The sequence below is a fragment of the Bombina bombina genome, chromosome 1 (genome assembly GCF_027579735.1).
Source record: "Bombina bombina isolate aBomBom1 chromosome 1, aBomBom1.pri, whole genome shotgun sequence".
Lineage (NCBI taxonomy): Eukaryota > Metazoa > Chordata > Amphibia > Anura > Bombinatoridae > Bombina > Bombina bombina.
In genome coordinates this window covers 9679804-9705508 of record NC_069499.1, presented here as the reverse complement: position 1 = coordinate 9705508, position 25705 = coordinate 9679804, and the positions used below count along the sequence as shown (strand labels likewise).

Genomic DNA, 25705 nt, shown 5'->3' with positions numbered 1-25705 from the left:
TATAAAATGCAGAGCTTTACCAGCTGGATTCTGTAATGAGATAAAGTGCTCTGCTCCTATCCCATGATGTAACAATACACAGCTACAAGATGGCGGCACCAGTATAAAATGCAGGGCTTTACCAGCTGGATTCTGTAATGAGATAAAGTGCTCTGCTCCTATCACATGATGTAACAATACACAGCTACAAGATGGCGGCACCAGTATAAAATGCAGAGCTTTACCAGCTGGATTGTGCAATGAGATAAAGTGCACTGCTCCTATCCCATGATGTAACAATACACAGCTACAAGATGGTAGCACCAGTATAAAATGCAGAGCTTTACCAGCTGGATTCTGTAATGAGATAAAGTGCTCTGCTCCTATCACATGATGTAACAATACACAGCTACAAGATGGCAGCACCAGTATAAAATACAGAGCTTTACCAGCTGGATTCTGTAATTAGATAAAGTGCTCTGCTCCTATCACATGATGTAACAATACACAGCTACAAGATGGTAGCACCAGTATAAAATACAGAGCTTTACCAGCTGGATTCTGTAATGAGATAAAGTGCTCTGCTCCTATCACATGATGTAACAATACACAGCTACAAGATGGCAGCACCAGTATAAAATACAGAGCTTTACCAGCTGGATTCTGTAATTAGATAAAGTGCACTGCTCCTATCACATGATGTAACAATACAAAGCTACAAGATGGCAGCACCAGTATAAAATGCAGAGCTTTACCAGCTGGATTCTGTAATGAGATAAACTGCACTGCTCCTATCACATGATGTAACAATACACAGCTACAAGATGGCGGCACCAGTATAAAATACACAGCTTTACCAGCTGGATTCTGTAATGAGATAAAGTGCACTGCTCCTATCACATGATGTAACAATACACAGCTACAAGATGGTAGCACCAGTATAAAATACAGAGCTTTACCAGCTGGATTCTGTAATGAGATAAAGTGCACTGCTTCTGTCACATGATGTAACAATACACAGCTACAAGATGGCGGCACCAGTATAAAATGCAGAGCTTTACCAGCTGGGTTCTGTAATGAGATAAAGTGCACTGCTCCTATCACATGATGTAACAATACACAGCTACAAGATGGCGGCACCAGTATAAAATGCAGAGCTTTACCAGCTGGATTCTGTAATGAGATAAAATAAGAGAGCTGCCGATACAGGAGGGAACCAATAATATGGTAGGAAGTAAACGCTAGTGTAGTTGTACCCAGTAGTTTAATGTTCCTTTAAATATTGATAATAAAAATGCCAGTGCTACAACTTCAGCCAATGAAAGCAGCAGGATGGCGGTGCCACGGTGGGCTTTACATCACTGACAAGTGAGGGGGAGACGAGAGCGCATTATGTAAAGGGGTTGGTTTTCTTTTAAAGCACTTTGAAGTTTGGAAGCTGCAAGTTGTAAATATTTCTGATATATTTTGTTTTAGGAAGCAATTCATCAGTTAGGTTACAATTAACCCTTTCACTTCATTGCTTCTTTATCTCTCAGTTAGGGGTTGCTGTGGGGTTCCTGTTGCCCCCCGTTCTGATCCCCAACATTGAAGACAAGGCTCTGCTCTCCCACCACATCATCATCATGTTCTATGGAACCGCAGCTGTAGCGAGCGTCCTCTTCATCCTTGTGGTTTTTGGTGAGCCGTGTGTGTATTTGTGCATAATTGTGTTGTGTGGTATAGAAGGGTTCATGGAAATATTGTGTAAAAGAACAAGTTGTGTTTGTGGTGCCAACAGAGAATAGCAAATGCAGCTACAGGGGACTAGGGAGGTGTAGTAACAGCTGTGTGTCGTATCTGCAGAGGTATAGCACATGTGACTGCAGGGGGTTAGGGAGATGTAGTGACAGCTGTGTGTCGTATCTGCAGAGGTATAGCACATAGGGCTGCAGGGGGTTAGGGAGATGTAGTGATAGCTGTGTGTCGTATCTGCAGAGGTATAGCACATACGGCTGCAGGGGGTTAGGGAGGTGTAGTGACAGCTGTGTGTCATATCTGCAGAGGTATAGCACATAGGACTGCAGGGGGTTAGGGAGGTGTAGTGATAGCTGTGTGTCGTATCTGCAGAGGTATAACACATATGGCTGCAGGGGGTTAGGGAGGTGTAGTGACAGCTGTGTGTCGTATCTGCAGAGGTATAGCATATACGGCTGCAGGGGGTTAGGGAGATGTAGTGACAGCTGTGTGTCGTATCTGCAGAGGTATAGCACATACACCTGCAGGGGGTTAGGGAGATGTAGTGACAGCTGTGGGTGGTATCTGCAGAGGTATAGCATATACGGCTGCAGGGGGTTAGGGAGGTGTAGTGATAGCTGTGTGTTGTATCTGCAGAGGTATAGCACATACTGCTGCAGGGGGTTAGGGAGGTGTAGTGACAGTTGTGTGTCGTATCTGCAGAGGTATAGCACATACGACTGCAAGGGTTAGGGAGGTGTAGTGACAGCTGTGTGTCGTATCTGCAGAGGTATAGCACATACAGCTGCAGGGGGTTAGGGAGATGTAGTGACAGCTGTGTGTCATATCTGCAGAGGTATAGCACATACACCTGCAGGGGGTTAGGGAGATGTAGTGACAGCTGTGTGTGGTATCTGCAGAGGTATAGCATATACGGCTGCAGGGGGTTAGGGAGGTGTAGTGACAGCTGTGTGTGGTATCTGCAGAGGTATAGCATATACGGCTGCAGGTTGTTAGGGAGGTGTAATGACAGCTGTGTGTGTGGTATCTGCAGAGGTATAGCACATATGACTGCAGGGGGTTAGGGAGGTGTAGTGACAGCTGTGTGTGTGTGTGGTATCTGCAGAGGTATAGCACATACGGCTGCAGGTTGTTAGGGAGGTGTAGTGACAGCTGTATGTGTGGTATCTGCAGAGGTATAGCATATGACTGCAGGGGGTTAGGGAGGTGTAGTGACAGGTGTGTGTGTGGTATCTGCAAAGGTATAGCACATACGACTGCAAGGGGTTAGGAAGGTTTAGTGACATTTGTGTGTGGTATCTGCAGAGGTATAGCACATACGACTGCAGGGGGTTAGGGAGGTGTAGTGACAGCTGTGTGTGGTATCTGCAGAGGTATAGCACATACGACTGCAGGGGGTTTGGGAGTTCTAGTGATAGCTGTGTTTGGTATCGGCACAGGAATATTAGATGCAGCTGCAGGGGACTAGGGGGTATGTAGTGACAGCTGTATGTGTGGTATCGGCTCAAAAATAGCAGATGTGGCTGCAGGGGGCTAGAGAGGTGCAGTGACAGCTGTGTGTGTGTTTGGTATTGGCACAGGAATAGGAGATGCAGCTACAGGGGGCTAGGGAGGTGCAGACACAACTGTGTGTGTGTGTGGTATTTGCACAGGAATAGGAGATGCAGCTGCAGTGGGGCTAGGAAGGTGCAGTGACAGGTGTGTGTGTGGTATTGGCACAGGAATAGGAGATGCAGCTGCAGGGGGCTAGGGAGGTGCAGCGACAGCTGTGTGTGTGTATGGTATTGGCACAGGAATAGGAGATGCAGGTGCAGGGGGCTAGGGAGGTGCAGTGACAGCTGTGTGTGTGTGTGGTATTGGCACAGGAATAGGACATGCAGCTGCAGGGGGCTAGGGAGGTGCAGCGACAGCTGTGTGTGTGTGTGGTATTGGCACAGGAATAGGAGATGCAGCTGCAGGGGGCTAGGGAGGTGCAGTGACAGCTGTGTGTGTGTGGTATTGGCACAGGAATAGGAAATGCAGCTGCAGGGGGCTAGGGAGGTGCAGTGACAGCTGTGTGTGTGGTATTGGCACAGGAATATGAGATGCAGCTGCAGGGGGCTAGGGAGGTGCAGTGACAGCTGTGTGTGGTATCGGCACAGGAATAGGAGATGCAGCTGCAGGGGGCTAGGGAGGTGCAGTGACAGCTGTGTATGTGTGGTATTGGCACAGGAATAGGAGATGCAGGGGGCTAGGGAGGTGCAGTGACAGCTGTGTGTGTGTGTGGTATCGGCACAGGAATAGGAGATGCAGCTGCAGGGGGCTAGGGAGGTGCAGTGACAGCTGTGTGTGTGTGGTATCGGCACAGGAATAGGAGATGCACCTGCAGGGGGCTAGGGAGGTGCAGTGACAGCTGTGTGTGTGTGGTATCGGCACAGGAATAGGAGATGCAGCTGCAGGGGGCTAGGGAGGTGCAGTGACAGCTGTGTGTGTGTGTGTGTGTGTGGTATCGGCACAGGAATAGGAGATGCAGGGGGCTAGGGAGGTGCAGTGACAGCTGTGTGTGTGTGGTATTGGCACAGGAATAGGAGATGCAAGGGGCTAGGGAGGTGCAGTGACAGCTGTGTGTGTGTGGTATTGGCACAGGAATAGGAAATGCAGCTGCAGGGGGCTAGGGAGGTGCAGTGACAGCTGTGTGTGTGTGGTATTGGCACAGGAATAGGAGATGCAAGGGGCTAGGGAGATGCAGTGACAGCTGTGTGTGTGTGGTATTGGCACAGGAATAGGAAATGCAGCTGCAGGGGGCTAGGGAGGTGCAGTGACAGCTGTGTGTGTTTGGTATTGGCACAGGAATAGGAGATGCAGCTGCAGGGGGCTAGGGAGATGCAGTGACAGCTGTGTGTGTGTGGTATTGGCACAGGAATAGGAGATGCAGGGGGCTAGGGAGGTGCAGTGACAGCTGTGTGTGTGTGGTATTGGCACAGGAATAGGAGATGAAGGGGGCTAGGGAGGTGCAGTGACAGCTGTGTGTGTGTAGTATCAGCACAGGAATTGCAGAACAGGTCAGTAGTGCAGTGTGTAAACAATCTCTGGTTGTTAGTTTTTCAGGATGCGCCCCCACATCCTCCCTCTCTGGCGCAGGCATCACATCTTTCATCCCCGGCTGGTCAGTATTCCTACAAGCAATCCATTATCCGACTACTAAAAAACAGAAACTTCATTCTTCTCTTTGTTTCATACGGTGAGTTTGTATGTAACTTGTGTGTCAGCCTGTGTGTCTGTCTGCGTGAGTGTCAGCCTGTGTGTCTGTCTGCTTGAGGGTCAGCCTGTGTGTCCCCGCCTGCGTGAGGGTCAGCCTGTGTGTCTGTCTGCTTGAGGGTCAGCCTGTGTGTCCCCGCCTGCGTGAGGGTCAGCCTGTGTGTCCCCGCCTGCGTGAGGGTCAGCCTGTGTGTCCCCGCCTGCGTGAGGGTCAGCCTGTGTGTCCCCGCCTGCGTGAGGGTCAGCCTGTGTGTCCCCGCCTGCGTGAGTGTCAGCCTGTGTGTCTGTCTGCATGAGTGTCAGCCTGTGTGTCCCCGCCTGCGTGAGGGTCAGCCTGTGTGTCTGTCTGCTTGAGGGTCAGCCTGTGTGTCCCCGCCTGCGTGAGGGTCAGCCTGTGTGTCCCCGCCTGCGTGAGGGTCAGCCTGTGTGTCCCCGCCTGCGTGAGGGTCAGCCTGTGTGTCCCCGCCTGCGTGAGGGTCAGCCGGTGTGTCCCCGCCTGCGTGAGGGTCAGCCTGTGTGCGTGCCTGTAAATCTGTCTGTGCGTGCCTGTTTGTGCCCTTGTCTGTGCACGTGCCTGTTTGTGCCCTTGTCTGTGCACGTGCCTGTTTGTGCCCTTGTCTGTGCACGTGCCTGTTTGTGCCCTTGTCTGTGCACGTGCCTGTTTGTGCCCTTGTCTGTGCACGTGCCTGTTTGTGCCCTTGTCTGTGCACGTGCCTGTTTGTGCCCTGGTCTGTGCACGTGCCTGTTTGTGCCCTGGTCTGTGCACGTGCCTGTTTGTGCCCTGGTCTGTGCACGTGCCTGTTTGTTCCCTGGTCTGTGCACGTGCCTGTTTGTGCCCTGGTCTGTGCACGTGCCTGTTTGTGCCCTGGTCTGTGCACGTGCCTGTTTGTGCCCTTGTCTGTGCACGTGCCTGTTTGTGCCCTTTTCTGTGCACGTGCCTGTTTGTGCCCTTGTCTGTGCACGTGCCTGTTTGTGCCCTTGTCTGTGCACGTGCCTGTTTGTGCCCTTGTCTGTGCACGTGCCTGTTTGTGCCCTTTTCTGTGCACGTGCCTGTTTGCATTTGTCTCTGTGTTACAAAGTAGCAAGAGCTGAGCACAAAACTTAATTTCAAGAGACAAAAAAAACATCATCTGTCAGTCACTTTCATTCCTCCTTTCTCTATTAATCTTATTACGCAATCAATAAGGAAAATCACGTGCACTGAGCTGAAATCGCACTCAGGTAAGAGCGCTCGCTGGGCCTCAGGTGTAATATTTATACTAAAGTCTAAAGAACAATCCGGGCTAGATTACAAGGGGCGCGCACATTACAAGTTGTAAGTAAAGGGGTGCACTTGAGAGGTGTGCTGTTCAGGTTAGTGCACGTGAAGACCTAGTGTAAAGTATAACAAATAACAGTTGTGCTGGTCAGGTTAGTGCACGTGAAGACCTAGTGTAAAGTACAACAAATAACAGTTGTGCTGGTCAGGTTAGTGCACGTGAAGACCTAGTGTAAAGTATAACAAATAACAGTTGTGCTGGTCAGGTTAGTGCACGTGAAGACCTAGTGTAAAGTATAACAAATAACAGTTGTGCTGGTCAGGTTAGTGCACGTGAAGACCTAGTGTAAAGTATAACAAATAACAGTTGTGCTGGTCAGGTTAGTGCACGTGAAGACCTAGTGTAAAGTATAACAAATAACAGTTGTGCTGGTCAGGTTAGTGCACGTGAAGACCTAGTGTAAAGTATAACAAATAACAGTTGTGCTGGTCAGGTTAGTGCACGTGAAGACCTAGTGTAAAGTATAACAAATAAGAGTTGTGCTGGTCAGGTTAGTGCACGTGAAGACCTAGTGTAAAGTATAACAAATAACAGCTGTGCTGGTCAGGTTAGTGCACGTGAAGACCCAGTGTAAAGTATAACAAATAACAGCTGTGCTGGTCAGGTTAGTGCACGTGAAGACCTAGTGTAAAGTATAACATATAACAGTTGTGCTGGTCAGGTTAGTGCACGTGAAGACCTAGTGTAAAGTATAACAAATAAGAGTTGTGCTGGTCAGGTTAGTGCACGTGAAGACCTAGTGTAAAGTATAACAAATAACAGTTGTGCTGGTCAGGTTAGTGCACGTGAAGACCTAGTGTAAAGTATAACAAATAACAGTTGTGCTGGTCAGGTTAGTGCACGTGAAGACCTAGTGTAAAGTATAACAAATAACAGTTGTGCTGGTCGGGTTAGTGCACGTGAAGACCTAGTGTAAAGTATAACAAATAACAGTTGTGCTGGTCGGGTTAGTGCACGTGAAGACTTAGTGTAAAGTATAACAAATAAGAGTTGTGCTGGTCAGGTTAGTGCACGTGAAGACCTAGTGTAAAGTATAACAAATAACAGTTGTGCTGGTCAGGTTAGTGCACGTGAAGACCTAGTGTAAAGCATAACAAATAACAGCTGTGCTGGTCAGGTTAGTGCACGTGAAGACCCAGTGTAAAGTATAACAAATAACAGCTGTGCTGGTCAGGTTAGTGCACGTGAAGACCTAGTGTAAAGTATAACAATAAGTTGTGCTGGTCAGGTTAGTGCACGTGAAGACCTAGTGTAAAGTATAACAAGTTGTGCTTGTCGGGTTAGTGCACGTGAAGACCTAGTGTAAAGTATAACAATAAGTTGTGCTGGTCAGGTTAGTGCACGTGAAGACCTAGTGTAAAGTATAACAATAAGTTGTGCTGGTCAGTTTAGTGCATGTGAAGACCTAGTGTAAAGTATAACAAATAACAGTTGTGCTGGTCAGGTTAGTGCACATGAAGACCTAGTGTAAAGTATAACAATATGTTGTGCTGGTCAGGTTAGTGCATGTGAAGACCTAGTGTAAATTATAACAAATAACAGTTGTGCTGGTCAGGTTAGTGCACATGAAGACCTAGTGTAAAGTATAACAAATAACAGTTGTGCTGGTCAGGTTAGCGCATGTGAAGACCTAGTGTAAAGTATAACAAATAACAGTTGTGCTGGTCAGGTTAGTGCATGTGAAGACCTAGTGTAAAGTATAACAAATAACAGTTGTGCTGGTCAGGTTAGTGCATGTGAAGACCTAGTGTAAAGTATAACAATATGTTGTGCTGGTCAGGTTAGTGCATGTGAAGACCTAGTGTAAAGTATAACAAAACATAATTTATGCTTACCTGATAAATTCCTTTCTTCTGTTGTGCGATCAGTCCACGGGTCATCATTACTTCTGGGATATAACTCCTCCCCAACAGGAAATGCAAGAGGATTCACCCAGCAGAGCTGATATAGCTCCTCCCCTCTACGTCAGTCCCAGTCATTCGACCAAGAATCAACGAGAAAGGAGTAACCAAGGGTGAAGTGGTGACTGGAGAATAATTTAAAAGATATTTACCTGCCTTAAAAAACAGGGCGGGCCGTGGACTGATCGCACAACAGAAGAAAGGAATTTATCAGGTAAGCATAAATTATGTTTTCTTCTGTTATGTGCGATCAGTCCACGGGTCATCATTACTTCTGGGATACCAATACCAAAGCAAAAGTACACGGATGACGGGAGGGATAGGCAGGCTCATTATACAGAAGGAACCACTGCCTGAAGAACCTTTCTCCCAAAAATAGCCTCCGAAGAAGCAAAAGTGTCAAATTTGTAAAATTTGGAAAAAGTATGAAGCGAAGACCAAGTTGCAGCCTTGCAAATCTGTTCAACAGAGGCCTCATTCTTAAAGGCCCAAGTGGAAGCCACAGCTCTAGTGGAGTGAGCTGTAATTCTTTCAGGAGGCTGCTGTCCAGCAGTCTCATAGGCTAAACGTATTATGCTACGAAGCCAGAAAGAGAGAGAGGTAGCAGAAGCTTTTTGACCTCTCCTCTGTCCAGAATAAACGACAAGCAGGGAAGAAGTTTGGCGAAAATTTTTAGTTGCCTGCAAGTAGAACTTGAGGGCACGAACTACATCCAGATTGTGTAGAAGACGTTCCTTCTTTGAAGAAGGATTTGGACACAAGGATGGAACAACAATCTCTTGATTGATATTCCTGTTAGTAACTACCTTAGGTAAGAACCCAGGTTTAGTACGCAGAACTACCTTATCTGAGTGAAAAATCAGATAAGGAGAATCACAATGTAATGCTGATAACTCAGAGACTCTTCGAGCCGAGGAAATAGCCATTAAAAACAGAACTTTCCAAGATAACAATTTTATATCAATGGAATGAAGGGGTTCAAATGGAACACCTTGTAAAACGTTAAGAACTAAGTTTAAACTCCATGGCGGAGCAACGGCTTTAAACACAGGCTTGATCCTAGCTAAAGCTTGACAAAAGGCCTGGACGTCTGGATTTTCTGACAGACGCCTGTGTAACAAGATGGACAGAGCTGAAATCTGTCCCTTTAATGAACTAGCCGATAAACCCTTTTCTAAACCTTCTTGTAGAAAAGACAATATCCTAGGGATCCTAACCTTACTCCAGGAGTAACGTTTGGATTCGCACCAGTATAGGTATTTGCGCCATATTTTATGGTAAATCTTTCTGGTAACAGGCTTCCTAGCCTGGATCAGGGTATCAATAACCGACTCAGAAAAACCACGCTTTGATAAAATCAAGCGTTCAATTTCCAAGCAGTCAGTTTCAGAGAAGTTAGATTTTGATGTTTGAATGGACCCTGTGTCAGAAGGTCCTGTCTCAGAGGTAGAGACCAAGGTGGACAGGATGACATGTCCACTAGATCTGCATACCAAGTCCTGCGTGGCCATGCAGGCGCTATTAGAATCACAGATGCTCTCTCTTGTTTGATTTTCGCAATCAATCGAGGAAGCAGCGGGAAGGGTGGAAACACATAAGCCATCCCGAAGTTCCAAGGTGCTGTCAAAGCATCTATCAGAACCGCTCCCGGATCCCTGGATCTGGACCCGTAGTGAGGAAGTTTGGCGTTCTGGCGAGACGCCATGAGATCTATCTCTGGTTTGCCCCAACGTCGAAGTATTTGGGCAAAAATCTCCGGATGAAGTTCCCACTCTCCCGGATGAAAAGTCTGGCGACTCAAGAAATCCGCCTCCCAGTTCTCCACTCCCGGGATGTGGATTGCTGACAGGTGGCAAGAGTGAGACTCTGCCCAGCGAATTATCTTTGATACTTCCATCATTGCTAGGGAGCTTCTTGTCCCTCCCTGATGGTTGATGTAAGCTACAGTCGTGATATTGTCCGACTGAAACCTGATGAACCCCTGAGTTGTTAATTGGGGCCAAGCTAGAAGGGCATTGAGAACTGCCCTCAATTCCAGAATGTTTATTGGAAGGAGACTCTCCTCCTGATTCCATAATCCCTGAGTCTTCAGAGAATTCCAGACAGCGCCCCAACCTAGCAGGCTGGCATCTGTTGTTACGATTGTCCAGTCTGGCCTGCTGAATGGCATCCCCCTGGACAGGTGTGGCCGATAAAGCCACCATAGAAGAGAATTTCTGGTCTCTTGATTCAGATTCAGGGTAGGGGACAAATCTGAGTAATCCCCATTCCACTGACTTAGCATGCACAATTGCAGCGGTCTGAGGTGTAGGCGTGCAAAAGGTACTATGTCCATTGCCGCTACCATTAAGCCGATCACCTCCATGCATTGAGCTACTGACGGGTGTTGAATGGAATGAAGGACACGGCATGCATCCTGAAGCCTTGTTAACCTGTCTTCTGTCAGGTAAATCTTCATTTCTACAGAATCTATAAGAGTCCCCAAGAATGGAACTCTTGTGAGAGGAAAAAGAGAACTTTTCTTTTCGTTCACTTTCCATCCATGCGACCTTAGAAATGCCAGAACTAACTCTGTATGAGACTTGGCAGTTTGAAAGCTTGAAGCTTGTATTAGAATGTCGTCTAGGTACGGAGCTACCGAAATCCCTCGCGGTCTTAGTACCGCCAGAAGGGCACCCAGAACCTTTGTGAAGATTCTTGGGGCCGTAGCCAATCCGAATGGAAGAGCTACAAACTGGTAGTGCCTGTCTAGGAAGGCAAACCGTAGATACCGTTGATGATCTTTGTGAATCGGTATGTGAAGGTAAGCATCTTTTAAATCCACTGTGGTCATGTACTGACCCTTTTGGATCATAGGTAAGATTGTCCGAATAGTTTCCATTTTGAACGATGGAACTCTTAGGAATTTGTTTAGAATCTTTAAATCTAAGATTGGCCTGAAAGTTCCCTCTTTTTTGGGAACCACAAACAGGTTTGAGTAGAACCCTTGTCCTTGTTCCGACCGCGGAACTGGATGGATCACTCCCATTAATAACAGATCTTGTACACAGCGTAGAAACGCTTCTTTCTTTATCTGGTTTGTTGACAACCTTGACAGATGAAATCTCCCTTTTGGGGGAGATAATTTGAAGTCTAGAAGGTATCCCTGAGATATGATCTCCAGCGCCCAGGGATCCGGAACATCTCTTGCCCAGGCCTGAGCGAAGAGAGAAAGTCTGCCCCCCACTAGATCCGGTCCCGGATCGGGGGCTCTCGGTTCATGCTGTCTTTGGGGCAGCAGCAGGTTTCCTGGCCTGTTTGCCCTTATTCCAGGACTGGTTAGGTTTCCAGCCTTGCCTGTAATGAGCAACAGCTCCTTCCTGTTTTGGTGCAGTGGAGGTTGACGCTGCTCCAGGTTTGAAATTCCGAAAGGGACGAAAATTAGACTGTCTAGCCTTAGCTTTGGCTTTGTCTTGAGGTAGGGCGTGGCCCTTACCTCCTGTAATGTCAGCGATAATTTCTTTCAACCCGGGCCCAAATAAAGACTGCCCCTTGAAAGGTATATTAAGTAATTTAGACTTAGAAGTAACATCAGCTGACCAGGATTTTAGCCACAGTGCTCTACGTGCCTGTATGGCGAATCCAGAGTTCTTAGCCGTAAGTTTGGTTAAATGTACTACGGCCTCCGAAATGAATGAATTGGCTAGTTTAAGGACTCTAAGCCTGTCCATAATGTCGTCTAGCGTAGATGAACTAAGGTTCTCTTCCAGAGACTCAATCCAAAATGCTGCCGCAGCCGTAATCGGCGCGATACATGCAAGGGGTTGCAATATAAAACCTTGTTGAACAAACATTTTCTTAAGGTAACCCTCTAATTTTTTATCCATTGGATCTGAAAAAGCACAGCTATCCTCCACCGGGATAGTGGTACGCTTAGCTAAAGTAGAAACTGCTCCCTCCACCTTAGGGACCGTTTGCCATAAGTCCCGAGTAGTGGCGTCTATTGGAAACGTCTTTCTAAATATTGGAGGGGGTGAGAACGGCACACCGGGTCTATCCCACTCCTTAGTAACAATTTCAGTTAATCTCTTAGGTATAGGAAAAACGTCAGTACTCGCCGGTACCGCAAAGTATTTATCCAACCTACACATTTTCTCTGGTATTGCAATGGTGTTACAATCATTGAGAGCTGCTAAGACCTCCCCTAGTAATGCACGGAGGTTCTCCAATTTGAATTTAAAATTTGAAATATCTGAATCCAATCTGTTTGGATCAGAACCGTCACCCACAGAATGAAGCTCTCCGTCCTCATGCTCTGCAAGCTGTGACGCAGTATCAGACATGGCCCTAGTATTGTCAGCGCACTCTGTTCTCACCCCAGAGTGATCACGCTTGCCTCTTAGTTCTGGTAATTTAGACAAAACTTCAGTCATAACAGTAGCCATATCATGTAATGTTATCTGTAATGGCCGCCCAGATGTATTAGGCGCCATAATATCACGCACCTCCCGGGCGGGAGATGCAGGTACTGCCGCGTGAGGCGAGTTAGTCGGCATAACTCTCCCCTCGCAGTTTGGTGAAATTTGTTCACATTGTACAGATTGACTTTTATTTAAAGTAGCATCAATACAGTTAGTACATAAATCTCTATTGGGCTCCACCTTGGCATTGGAACAAATGACACAGATATCATTCTCTGGGTCAGACATGTTTAACACACTAGCAATAACTTGCAACCTGGTTATAATCTTTTTTAACAAAAACGTACTGTGCCTCGAAGAGGTACTTAAACGATTAAATGACAGTTGAGATAATGAACTGAAACAGTTATAGCATCAAGTTTAAAATAACACAACTTTTAGCAAAGGTTTGTTCCCATTAGTAAATAACTAAATTTGACATAAAAAATTATAGAGTAACGTTTTTATTCACAGTCAATAAAAATTCTCACAGCTCTGCTGAGAGAATGTACCTCCCTTCAAAGAAGTTTGAAGACCCCTGAGATCTGTCAGTGAACCGGATCATGCAGGAAATATAATAGTAGCTGACTGGAATTTTTTGATGCGTAGCAAAAGAGCGCCAAAAACGGCCCCTCCCTCTCACACACAGCAGTGAGGAGAAACGAAACTGTCACAATTTAAAGCAGACAACTGCCAAGTGGAAAATAATGCCCAAACATTTATTTACTCAGTACCTCAGCAATGTAAACGATTCTACATTCCAGCAAAAACGTTTAACATGACAATATTTATTAAAAGGATTAGTGACCTTTAACAGAGTAGTTCCGGTGAAAAACCATTCCCAGAATACTGAAGTGTATACATACATGTCATTATAACGGTATAGCAGGATTTTTTCATCAATTCCATTCAGAAAATAAAAACTGCTACATACCTCAATGCAGATTCATCTGCCCGCTGTCCCCTGATCTGAAGCCTTTACCTCCCTCAGATGGCCGAGAACAGCAATATGATCTTAACTACTCCGGTTAAAATCATAGTAAAAAACTCTGGTAGATTCTTCTTCAAACTCTGCCAGAGAAGTAATAACACGCTCCGGTGCTATTGTAAAATAACAAACTTTTGATTGAAGTCATAAAAACTAAGTATAATCACCATAGTCCTCTCACACATCCTATCTAGTCGTTGGGTGCAAGAGAATGACTGGGACTGACGTAGAGGGGAGGAGCTATATCAGCTCTGCTGGGTGAATCCTCTTGCATTTCCTGTTGGGGAGGAGTTATATCCCAGAAGTAATGATGACCCGTGGACTGATCGCACATAACAGAAGAAATAACAGTTGTGCTGGTCAGGTTAGTGCACATGAAGACCTAGTGTAAAGTATAACAAATAACAGTTGTGCTGGTCAGGTTAGCGCATGTGAAGACCTAGTGTAAAGTATAACAATAAGTTGTGCTGGTCAGGTTAGTGCACGTGAAGACCTAGTGTAAAGTATAACAATAAGTTGTGCTGGTCAGGTTAGTGCACGTGAAGACCTAGTGTAAAGTATAACAATAAGTTGTGCTGGTCGGGTTAGTGCACGTGAAGACCTAGTGTAAAGTATAACAATAAGTTGTGCTGGTCAGGTTAGTGCACGTGAAGACCTAGTGTAAAGTATAACAATAAGTTGTGCTGGTCAGGTTAGTGCACATGAAGACCTAGTGTAAAGTATAACAATAAGTTGTGCTGGTCAGGTTAGTGCACGTGAAGACCTAGTGTAAAGTATAACAAATAACAGCTGTGCTGGTCAGGTTAGTGCACGTGAAGACCCAGTGTAAAGTATAACAAATAACAGCTGTGCTGGTCAGGTTAGTGCACGTGAAGACCCAGTGTAAAGTATAACAAATAACAGCTGTGCTGGTCAGGTTAGTGCACGTGAAGACCTAGTGTAAAGTATAACAATAAGTTGTGCTGGTCAGGTTAGTGCACGTGAAGACCTAGTGTAAAGTATAACAAGTTGTGCTTGTCGGGTTAGTGCACGTGAAGACCTAGTGTAAAGTATAACAATAAGTTGTGCTGGTCAGGTTAGTGCACGTGAAGACCTAGTGTAAAGTATAACAATAAGTTGTGCTGGTCAGTTTAGTGCATGTGAAGACCTAGTGTAAAGTATAACAAATAACAGTTGTGCTGGTCAGGTTAGTGCACATGAAGACCTAGTGTAAAGTATAACAATATGTTGTGCTGGTCAGGTTAGTGCATGTGAAGACCTAGTGTAAAGTATAACAAATAACAGTTGTGCTGGTCAGGTTAGTGCACATGAAGACCTAGTGTAAAGTATAACAAATAACAGTTGTGCTGGTCAGGTTAGCGCATGTGAAGACCTAGTGTAAAGTATAACAAATAACAGTTGTGCTGGTCAGGTTAGTGCATGTGAAGACCTAGTGTAAAGTATAACAAATAACAGTTGTGCTGGTCAGGTTAGCGCATGTGAAGACCTAGTGTAAAGTATAACAAATAACAGTTGTGCTGGTCAGGTTAGTGCATGTGAAGACCTAGTGTAAAGTATAACAATATGTTGTGCTGGTCAGGTTAGTGCATGTGAAGACCTAGTGTAAAGTATAACAAATAACAGTTGTGCTGGTCAGGTTAGTGCACATGAAGACCTAGTGTAAAGTATAACAAATAACAGTTGTGCTGGTCAGGTTAGCGCATGTGAAGACCTAGTGTAAAGTATAACAATAAGTTGTGCTGGTCAGGTTAGTGCACGTGAAGACCTAGTGTAAAGTATAACAATAAGTTGTGCTGGTCAGGTTAGTGCACGTGAAGACCTAGTGTAAAGTATAACAATAAGTTGTGCTGGTCGGGTTAGTGCACGTGAAGACCTAGTGTAAAGTATAACAATAAGTTGTGCTGGTCAGGTTAGTGCACGTGAAGACCTAGTGTAAAGTATAACAATAAGTTGTGCTGGTCAGGTTAGTGCACATGAAGACCTAGTGTAAAGTATAACAATAAGTTGTGCTGGTCAGGTTAGTGCACGTGAAGACCTAGTGTAAAGTATAACAAATAAGAGTTGTGCTTGTCAGGTTAGTGCACGTGAAGACCTAGTGTAAAGTATAACAAATAACAGCTGTGCTGGTCAGGTTAGTACACGTGAAGACCTAGTGTAAAGTATAACAATAAGTTGTGCTGGTCAGGTTAGTGCACGTGAAGACCTAGTGTAAAGTATAACAAGTTGTGCTTGTCAGGTTAGTGCACATGAAGACCTAGTGTAAAGTATAACAATAAGTTGTGCTGGTCAGGTTAGTGCACGTGAAGACCTAGTGTAAAGTATAACAAGTTGTGCTTGTCAGGTTAGTGCACATGAAGACCTAGTGTAAAGTATAACAAGTTGTGCTTGTCGGGTTAGTGCACATGAAGACCTAGTGTAAAGTATAACAATAAGTTGTGCTGGTCAGGTTAGTGCACATGAAGACCTAGTGTAAAGTATAACAAATAACAGTTGTGCTGGTCAGGTTAGCGCATGTGAAGACCTAGTGTAAAGTATAACAATAAGTTGTGCTGGTCAGGTTAGTGCACGTGAAGACCTAGTGTAAAGTATAACAATAAGTTGTGCTGGTCAGGTTAGTGCACGTGAAGACCTAGTGTAAAGTATAACAATAAGTTGTGCTGGTCGGGTTAGTGCACGTGAAGACCTAGTGTAAAGTATAACAATAAGTTGTGCTGGTCAGGTTAGTGCACGTGAAGACCTAGTGTAAAGTATAACAATAAGTTGTGCTGGTCAGGTTAGTGCACATGAAGACCTAGTGTAAAGTATAACAATAAGTTGTGCTGGTCAGGTTAGTGCACGTGAAGACCTAGTGTAAAGTATAACAATAAGTTGTGCTGGTCAGGTTAGTGCACGTGAAGACCTAGTGTAAAGTATAACAATAAGTTGTGCTGGTCAGGTTAGTGCACATGAAGACCTAGTGTAAAGTATAACAATAAGTTGTGCTGGTCAGGTTAGTGCACATGAAGACCTAGTGTAAAGTATAACAAATAACAGTTGTGCTGGTCAGGTTAGCGCATGTGAAGACCTAGTGTAAAGTATAACAAATAACAGTTGTGCTGGTCAGGTTAGTGCATGTGAAGACCTAGTGTAAAGTATAACAAATAACAGTTGTGCTGGTCAGGTTAGTGCACGTGAAGACCTAGTGTAAAGTATAACAAGTTGTGCTGGTCAGGTTAGTGCACATGAAGACCTAGTGTAAAGTATAACAATAAGTTGTGCTGGTCAGGTTAGTGCACGTGAAGACCTAGTGTAAAGTATAACAAATAACAGTTGTGCTGGTCAGGTTAGTGCACGTGAAGACCTAGTGTAAAGTATAACAAGTTGTGCTTGTCGGGTTAGTGCACGTGAAGACCTAGTGTAAAGTATAACAATAAGTTGTGCTGGTCAGGTTAGTGCACGTGAAGACCTAGTGTAAAGTATAACAAGTTGTGCTTGTCGGGTTAGTGCACGTGAAGACCTAGTGTAAAGTATAACAAGTTGTGCTTGTCGGGTTAGTGCACATGAAGACCTAGTGTAAAGTATAACAATAAGTTGTGCTGGTCAGGTTAGTGCACGTGAAGACCTAGTGTAAAGTATAACAAATAACAGTTGTGCTGGTCGGGTTAGTGCACGTGAAGACTTAGTGTAAAGTATAACAAATAACAGTTGTGCTGGTCAGGTTAGTGCACGTGAAGACAGTGTAAAGTATAACAAATAAGAGTTGTGCTGGTCAGGTTAGTGCACGTGAAGACCTAGTGTAAAGTATAACAAATAACAGTTGTGCTGGTCAGGTTAGTGCACGTGAAGACCTAGTGTAAAGTATAACAAATAACAGTTGTGCTGGTCAGGTTAGTGCACGTGAAGACCTAGTGTAAAGTATAACAATATGTTGTGCTGGTCAGGTTAGTGCACATGAAGACCTAGTGTAAAGTATAACAAATAAAAGCTGTGCTGGTCAGGTTAGTGCACGTGAAGACCTAGTGTAAAGTATAACAATAAGTTGTGCTGGTCAGGTTCGTGCACGTGAAGACCTAGTGTAAAGTATAACAAATAAAAGGTGTGCTGGTCAGGTTAGTGCACGTGAAGACCTAGTGTAAAGTATAACAATAAGTTGTGCTGGTCAGGTTAGTGCACGTGAAGACCTAGTGTAAAGTATAACAAATAACAGTTGTGCTGGTCAGGTTAGTGCACGTGAAGACCTAGTGTAAAGTATAACAATAAGTTGTGCTGGTCAGGTTAGTGCACGTGAAGACCTAGTGTAAAGTATAACAATAAGTTGTGCTGGTCAGGTTAGTGCACGTGAAGACCTAGTGTAAAGTATAACAAATAACAGTTGTGCTGGTCAGGTTAGTGCACGTGAAGACCTAGTGTAAAGTATAACAAATAACAGTTGTGCTGGTCAGGTTAGTGCACGTGAAGACCTAGTGTAAAGTATAACAAATAACAGTTGTGCTGGTCAGGTTAGTGCACGTGAAGACCTAGTGTAAAGTATAACAATATGTTGTGCTGGTCAGGTTAGTGCACATGAAGACCTAGTGTAAAGTATAACAAATAAAAGCTGTGCTGGTCAGGTTAGTGCACGTGAAGACCTAGTGTAAAGTATAACAATAAGTTGTGCTGGTCAGGTTCGTGCACGTGAAGACCTAGTGTAAAGTATAACAAATAACAGTTGTGCTGGTCAGGTTAGTGCACGTGAAGACCTAGTGTAAAGTATAACAAATAACAGTTGTGCTGGTCAGGTTAGTGCACGTGAAGACCTAGTGTAAAGTATAACAAATAAGAGTTGTGCTGGTCAGGTTAGTGCACGTGAAGACCTAGTGTAAAGTATAACAAATAAAAGCTGTGCTGGTCAGGTTAGTGCACGTGAAGACCTAGTGTAAAGTATAACAATAAGTTGTGCTGGTCAGGTTCGTGCACGTGAAGACCTAGTGTAAAGTATAACAATAAGTTGTGCTGGTCAGGTTAGTGCACGTGAAGACCTAGTGTAAAGTATAACAAATAACAGTTGTGCTGGTCAGGTTAGTGCACGTGAAGACCTAGTGTAAAGTATAACAAATAAGAGTTGTGCTGGTCAGGTTAGTGCACGTGAAGACCTAGTGTAAAGTATAACAAATAAAAGCTGTGCTGGTCAGGTTAGTGCACGTGAAGACCTAGTGTAAAGTATAACAATATGTTGTGCTGGTCAGGTTAGTGCACATGAAGACCTAGTGTAAAGTATAACAATAAGTTGTGCTGGTCAGGTTAGTGCACATGAAGACCTAGTGTAAAGTATAACAATAAGTTGTGCTGGTCAGGTTAGTGCACGTGAAGACCTAGTGTAAAGTATAACAATAAGTTGTGCTGGTCAGGTTCGTGCACGTGAAGACCTAGTGTAAAGTATAACAAATAACAGTTGTGCTGGTCAGGTTAGTGCACGTGAAGACCTAGTGTAAAGTATAACAAATAACAGTTGTGCTGGTCAGGTTAGTGCACGTGAAGACCTAGTGTAAAGTATAACAAATAACAGTTGTGCTGGTCAGGTTAGTGCACGTGAAGACAGTGTAAAGTATAACAAATAAGAGTTGTGCTGGTCAGGTTAGTGCACGTGAAGACCTAGTGTAAAGTATAACAAATAACAGTTGTGCTGGTCAGGTTAGTGCACGTGAAGACCTAGTGTAAAGTATAACAAATAACAGTTGTGCTGGTCAGGTTAGTGCACGTGAAGACCTAGTGTAAAGTATAACAATATGTTGTGCTGGTCAGGTTAGTGCACATGAAGACCTAGTGTAAAGTATAACAAATAAAAGCTGTGCTGGTCAGGTTAGTGCACGTGAAGACCTAGTGTAAAGTATAACAATAAGTTGTGCTGGTCAGGTTAGTGCACGTGAAGACCTAGTGTAAAGTATAACAAATAACAGTTGTGCTGGTCAGGTTAGTGCACGTGAAGACCTAGTGTAAAGTATAACAAATAACAGTTGTGCTGGTCAGGTTAGTGCACGTGAAGACCTAGTGTAAAGTATAACAAATAACAGTTGTGCTGGTCAGGTTAGTGCACGTGAAGACCTAGTGTAAAGTATAACAATATGTTGTGCTGGTCAGGTTAGTGCACATGAAGACCTAGTGTAAAGTATAACAAATAAAAGCTGTGCTGGTCAGGTTAGTGCACGTGAAGACCTAGTGTAAAGTATAACAATAAGTTGTGCTGGTCAGGTTCGTGCACGTGAAGACCTAGTGTAAAGTATAACAAATAACAGTTGTGCTGGTCAGGTTAGTGCACGTGAAGACCTAGTGTAAAGTATAACAAATAACAGTTGTGCTGGTCAGGTTAGTGCACGTGAAGACCTAGTGTAAAGTATAACAAATAAGAGTTGTGCTGGTCAGGTTAGTGCACGTGAAGACCTAGTGTAAAGTATAACAAATAAAAGCTGTGCTGGTCAGGTTAGTGCACGTGAAGACCTAGTGTAAAGTATAACAATAAGTTGTGCTGGTCAGGTTCGTGCACGTGAAGACCTAGTGTAAAGTATAACAATAAGTTGTGCTGGTCAGGTTAGTGCACGTGAAGACCTAGTGTAAAGTATAACAAATAAGAGTTGTGCTGGTCAGGTTAGTGCACGTGAAGACCTAGTGTAAAGTATAACAAATAAGAGTTGTGCTGGTCAGGTTAGTGCACGTGAAGACCTAGTGTAAAGTATAACAAATAAAAGCTGTGCTGGTCAGGTTAGTGCACATGAAGACCTAGTGTAAAGTATAACAATATGTTGTGCTGGTCAGGTTAGTGCACATGAAGACCTAGTGTAAAGTATAACAAATAAAAGCTGTGCTGGTCAGGTTAGTGCACGTGAAGACCTAGTGTAAAGTATAACAATAAGTTGTGCTGGTCAGGTTCGTGCACGTGAAGACCTAGTGTAAAGTATAACAATAAGTTGTGCTGGTCAGGTTAGTGCACGTGAAGACCTAGTGTAAAGTATAACAAATAACAGTTGTGCTGGTCAGGTTAGTGCACGTGAAGACCTAGTGTAAAGTATAACAAATAAGAGTTGTGCTGGTCAGGTTAGTGCACGTGAAGACCTAGTGTAAAGTATAACAAATAAAAGCTGTGCTGGTCAGGTTAGTGCACGTGAAGACCTAGTGTAAAGTATAACAATATGTTGTGCTGGTCAGGTTAGTGCACATGAAGACCTAGTGTAAAGTATAACAATAAGTTGTGCTGGTCAGGTTAGTGCACGTGAAGACCTAGTGTAAAGTATAACAATAAGTTGTGCTGGTCAGGTTCGTGCACGTGAAGACCTAGTGTAAAGTATAACAAATAACAGTTGTGCTGGTCAGGTTAGTGCACGTGAAGACCTAGTGTAAAGTATAACAAATAACAGTTGTGCTGGTCAGGTTAGTGCACGTGAAGACCTAGTGTAAAGTATAACAAATAACAGTTGTGCTGGTCAGGTTAGTGCACGTGAAGACCTAGTGTAAAGTATAACAATAAGTTGTGCTGGTCAGGTTAGTGCACGTGAAGACCTAGTGTAAAGTATAACAAATAACAGCTGTGCTGGTCAGGTTAGTGCACGTGACGTGTTAAAAAGTGATATAGTAAGGGCGCTCAAAGCTAAAGATCTCTTAGAGTAATGATGTATATATTGTGTGATATTTAAACTAGGAAATTGTTTAAGAAAATTATTTAAAAGATTGTGTGCATTCTTGTGCTAGCAACTTAATATTGTGTAGTATTTTTTTCTCAAAAGATACACTTTTTGGTATTAAAAAATTATTTAATAATAAAATTCATACAGTTTCAAGATAAATAATAATCAGATAGCTTTCAAAATGACATATAACAGTTAATAGAGACGTCTCTAACATGAATCATAATATTTTAGATCAACCAACATGATAAAAAAATCTGGCAGAGATTTAATTGTATAACTAATATCTCTTTCTGGGAACATAAAAAAGTAGCTAAAATGTATCAGTAATGTAACGAGTCTCGCCGTTAATAAAATAAAACCACTCTAACGTTAAAAAACAGTTGTTGATAAACTTTACTATAACTTCATTCTTATGGTGAAAAGTTCATTTCCAAATATATGGGTATATTTTTTAGCTGACTTTTGTATTGAAGCGGTGCTTAAGGAGTTGATGACACAGTTCATTTGTTAGATCGTGCCTTTAAGTGGGACAGTCTTTTGTTGCAGGGTATTTTTAATTTGTAGTGAGTTACAATAGCCACTCAGTGGTAACATACCTTGCAACTTCGGTATCCAGGACCGTAAGACGTTCTCAGTGTTTTCCGATGTTCCGCGGCTAGTGTCTGTCTTGTGAAGCCGGCGTCTGACGTCACGACTGGTAGCTTACAGACTCTGCCCACACCTGTCAATCACTCCTCCGGGAGGTATTCTTTGGTAGTTACCACTCTGTAGCTGATATTCAAATTGTGTAAAGGGTCATCAGATGTAGAGAATGTTGTTAGTCTTTAGGACAAATCCCTTTTGAATGCACACAATCTTTTAAATAATTTTCTTAAACAATTTCCTAGTTTAAATATAACCCAATATATACATCATTACTCTAAGAGATCTTTAGCTTTGAGCGCTCTTACTATATCACTTTTTCACACATTGTCTCCCTGTTTAGATTGAAGGATCTAAGCTTATTAAGTAAGGTGTTTGATCTATCCCCTCCCTTGACACTAGCGCACTATTAACTCTAAATCTTTAGTGCACGTGAAGACCTAGTGTAAAGTATAACAAATAACAGTTGTGCTGGTCAGGTTAGTGCACGTGAAGACCTAGCGTAAAGTATAACAAATAACAGTTGTGCTGGTCAGGTTAGCGCATGTGAAGACCTAGTGTAAAGTATAACAAATAAAAGGTGTGCTGGTCAGGTTAGTGCATGTGAAGACCTAGTGTAAAGTACAACAAATAACAGTTGTGCTGGTCAGGTTAGTGCACGTGAAGACCTAGTGTAAAGTATAACAAATAACAGTTGTGCTGGTCAGGTTAGTGCACGTGAAGACCTAGTGTAAAGTATAACAAATAAAAGGTGTGCTGGTCAGGTTAGTGCATGTGAAGACCTAGTGTAAAGTATAACAATAAGTTGTGCTGGTCAGGTTAGTGCATGTGAAGACCTAGTGTAAAGTATAACAATATCTTGTGCTGGTCAGGTTAGTGCATGTGAAGACCTAGTGTAAAGTATAACAATAAGTTGTGCTGGTCAGGTTAGTGCATGTGAAGACCTAGTGTAAAGTATAACAATAAGTTGTGCTGGTCAGGTTAGTGCATGTGAAGACCTAGTGTAAAGTATAACAATAAGTTGTGCTGGTCAGGTTAGTGCATGTGAAGACCTAGTGTAAAGTATAACAATATGTTGTGCTGGTCAGGTTAGTGCATGTGAAGACCTAGTGTAAAGTATAACAATAAGTTGTGCTGGTCAAGTTAGTGCACGTGAAGACCTAGTGTAAAGTATAACAATATGTTGTGCTGGTCAGGTTAGTGCACATGAAGACCTAGTGTAAAGTATAACAAATAAAAGCTGTGCTGGTCAGGTTAGTGCACGTGAAGACCTAATGTAAAGTATAACAATAAGTTGTGCTGGTCAGGTTCGTGCACGTGAAGACCTAGTGTAAAGTATAACAAATAAAAGGTGTGCTGGTCAGGTTAGTGCACGTGAAGACCTAGTGTAAAGTATAACAAATAAAAGGTGTGCTGGTCAGGTTAGTGCATGTGAAGACCTAGTGTAAAGTATAACAAATAAAAGGTGTGCTGGTCAGGTTAGTGCATGTGAAGACCTAGTGTAAAGTATAACAAATAAAAGGTGTGCTGGTCAGGTTAGTGCATGTGAAGACCTAGTGTAAAGTATAACAATATGTTGTGCTGGTCAGGTTAGTGCATGTGAAGACCTAGTGTAAAGTATTACAAATAAAAGGTGTGCTGGTCAGGTTAGTGCACGTGAAGACCTAGTGTAAAGTATTACAAATAAAAGGTGTGCTGGTCAGGTTAGTGCATGTGAAGACCTAGTGTAAAGTATAACAATATGTTGTGCTGGTCAGGTTAGTGCATGTGAAGACCTAGTGTAAAGTATAACAATAAGTTGTGCTGGTCAGGTTAGTGCACGTGAAGACCTAGTGTAAAGTATAACAGATAACAGTTGTGCTGGTCAGGTTAGTGCACGTGAAGACCTAGTATAAAGTATAACAAATAACAGTTGTGCTGGTCAGGTTAGTGCACGTGAAGACCTAGTGTAAAGTATAACAAATAACAGTTGTGCTGGTCAGGTTATTGCACGTGAAGACCTAGTGTAAAGTATAACAAATAACAATTGTGCTGGTCAGGTTAGTGCACGTGAAGACCTAGTGTAAAGTATAACAAATAAAAGCTGTGCTGGTCAGGTTAGTGCACGTGAAGACCTAGTGTAAAGTATAACAAATAACAGTTGTGCTGGTCAGGTTAGTGCACGTGAAGACCTAGTGTAAAGTATAACAAATAACAGTTGTGCTGGTCAGGTTATTGTACGTGAAGACCTAGTGTAAAGTATAACAAATAACAATTGTGCTGGTCAGGTTAGTGCACGTGAAGACCTAGTGTAAAGTATAACAAATAAAAGCTGTGCTGGTCAGGTTAGTGCACGTGAAGACCTAGTGTAAAGTATAACAAATAACAGTTGTGCTGGTCAGATTAGTGCACGTGAAGACCTAGTGTAAAGTATAACAAATAGCAGTTGTGCTGGTCAGGATAGTGCACGTGAAGACCTAGTGTAAAGTATAACAAATAACAGTTGTGCTGGTCAGGTTAGTGCACGTGAAGACCTAGTGTAAAGTTTAACAAATAACAGTTGCGCTGGTCAGGATAGTGGTCAGGGGGCGCCCCATAAGGGCACGTGTCTCCTGTGTGTGCGCACTGAGCTTGTGCTTTAGCTGTGTGTATTAGTAGTTGTATATTCAGTGGGCGCCCCATAAGCGCACGTGTCTCCTGTGTGTGAGCACTGAGCTTGTGCTTTAGCTGTGTGTATTATTAGTTGTATATTCAGTGGGCGCCCCATAAGCGCACGTGTCTCCTGTGTGCGAGCACTGAGCTTGTGCTTTAGCTGTGTGTATTATTAGTTGTATATTCAGGGGGCGCCCCATAAGCACACGTGTCTCCTGTGTGTGAGCACTGAGCTTGTGCTTTAGCTGTGTGTATTAGTTGTATATTCAGCGGGCGCCCCATAAGCACACGTGTCTCCTGTGTGTGAGCACTGAGCTTGTGCTTTAGCTGTGTGCATTAGTTGTATATTCAGGGTGCGCCCCATAAGCGCACGTGTCTCCTGTGTGTGAGCACTGAGCTTGTGCTTTAGCTGTGTGCATTAGTTGTATATTCAGTGGGCGCCCCATAAGCGCACGTGTCTCCTGTGTGTGAGCACTGAGCTTGTGCTTTAGCTGTGTGTATTAGTTGTATATTCAGGGGGCGCCCCATAAGCGCACGTGTCTCCTGTGTGTGAGCACTGAGCTTGTGCTTTAGCTGTGTGTATTATTAGTTGTATATTCAGGGGGCGCCCCATAAGCGCACGTGTCTCCTGTCTGTGAGCACTGAGCTTGTGCTTTAGCTGTGTGCATTAGTTGTATATTCAGCGGGCGCCCCATAAGCGCACGTGTCTCCTGTGTGTGAGCACTGAGCTTGTGCTTTAGCTGTGTGTATTAGTTGTATATTCAGTAGGCGCCCCATAAGCGCACGTGTCTCCTGTGTGTGAGCACTGAGCTTGTGCTTTAGCTGTGTGTATTATTAGTTGTATATTCAGGGGGCGCCCCATAAGCGCACGTGTCTCCTGTCTGTGAGCACTGAGCTTGTGCTTTAGCTGTGTGCATTAGTTGTATATTCAGCGGGCGCCCCATAAGCGCACGTGTCTCCTGTGTGTGAGCACTGAGCTTGTGCTTTAGCCGTGTGTATTATTAGTTGTATATTCAGGAGGCGCCCCATAAGCGCACGTGTCTCCTGTGTGTGAGCCCTGAGCTTGTGCTTTAGCTGTGTGTATTATTAGTTGTATATTCAGCGGGCGCCCCATAAGCGCACGTGTCTCCTGTGTGTGTTCTCTTTACCTACTTGTGCTTCTGTGCCCTCACATTCTCTTTTGTTTTTTCTAGGG

At 43.8% G+C, this 25705-nt stretch overlaps 1 protein-coding gene across 1 annotated transcript in view; it reads left to right on the top strand.

The window, feature by feature from the left end:
* The window catches only part of FLVCR2 (FLVCR heme transporter 2), a 364922-nt gene that overhangs the window by 27930 nt on the left and 311287 nt on the right, over window positions 1-25705 (top strand). Inside the window, exons 3-5 of the mRNA XM_053697130.1 lie at window positions 1518-1659; window positions 4796-4936; window positions 25704-25705. The exon at window positions 25704-25705 is cut by the window's right edge and continues 66 nt beyond it. Of these exons, the coding sequence (XP_053553105.1) occupies window positions 1518-1659; window positions 4796-4936; window positions 25704-25705 (285 nt within the window). The remainder of the gene's footprint in view (window positions 1-1517; window positions 1660-4795; window positions 4937-25703) is intronic.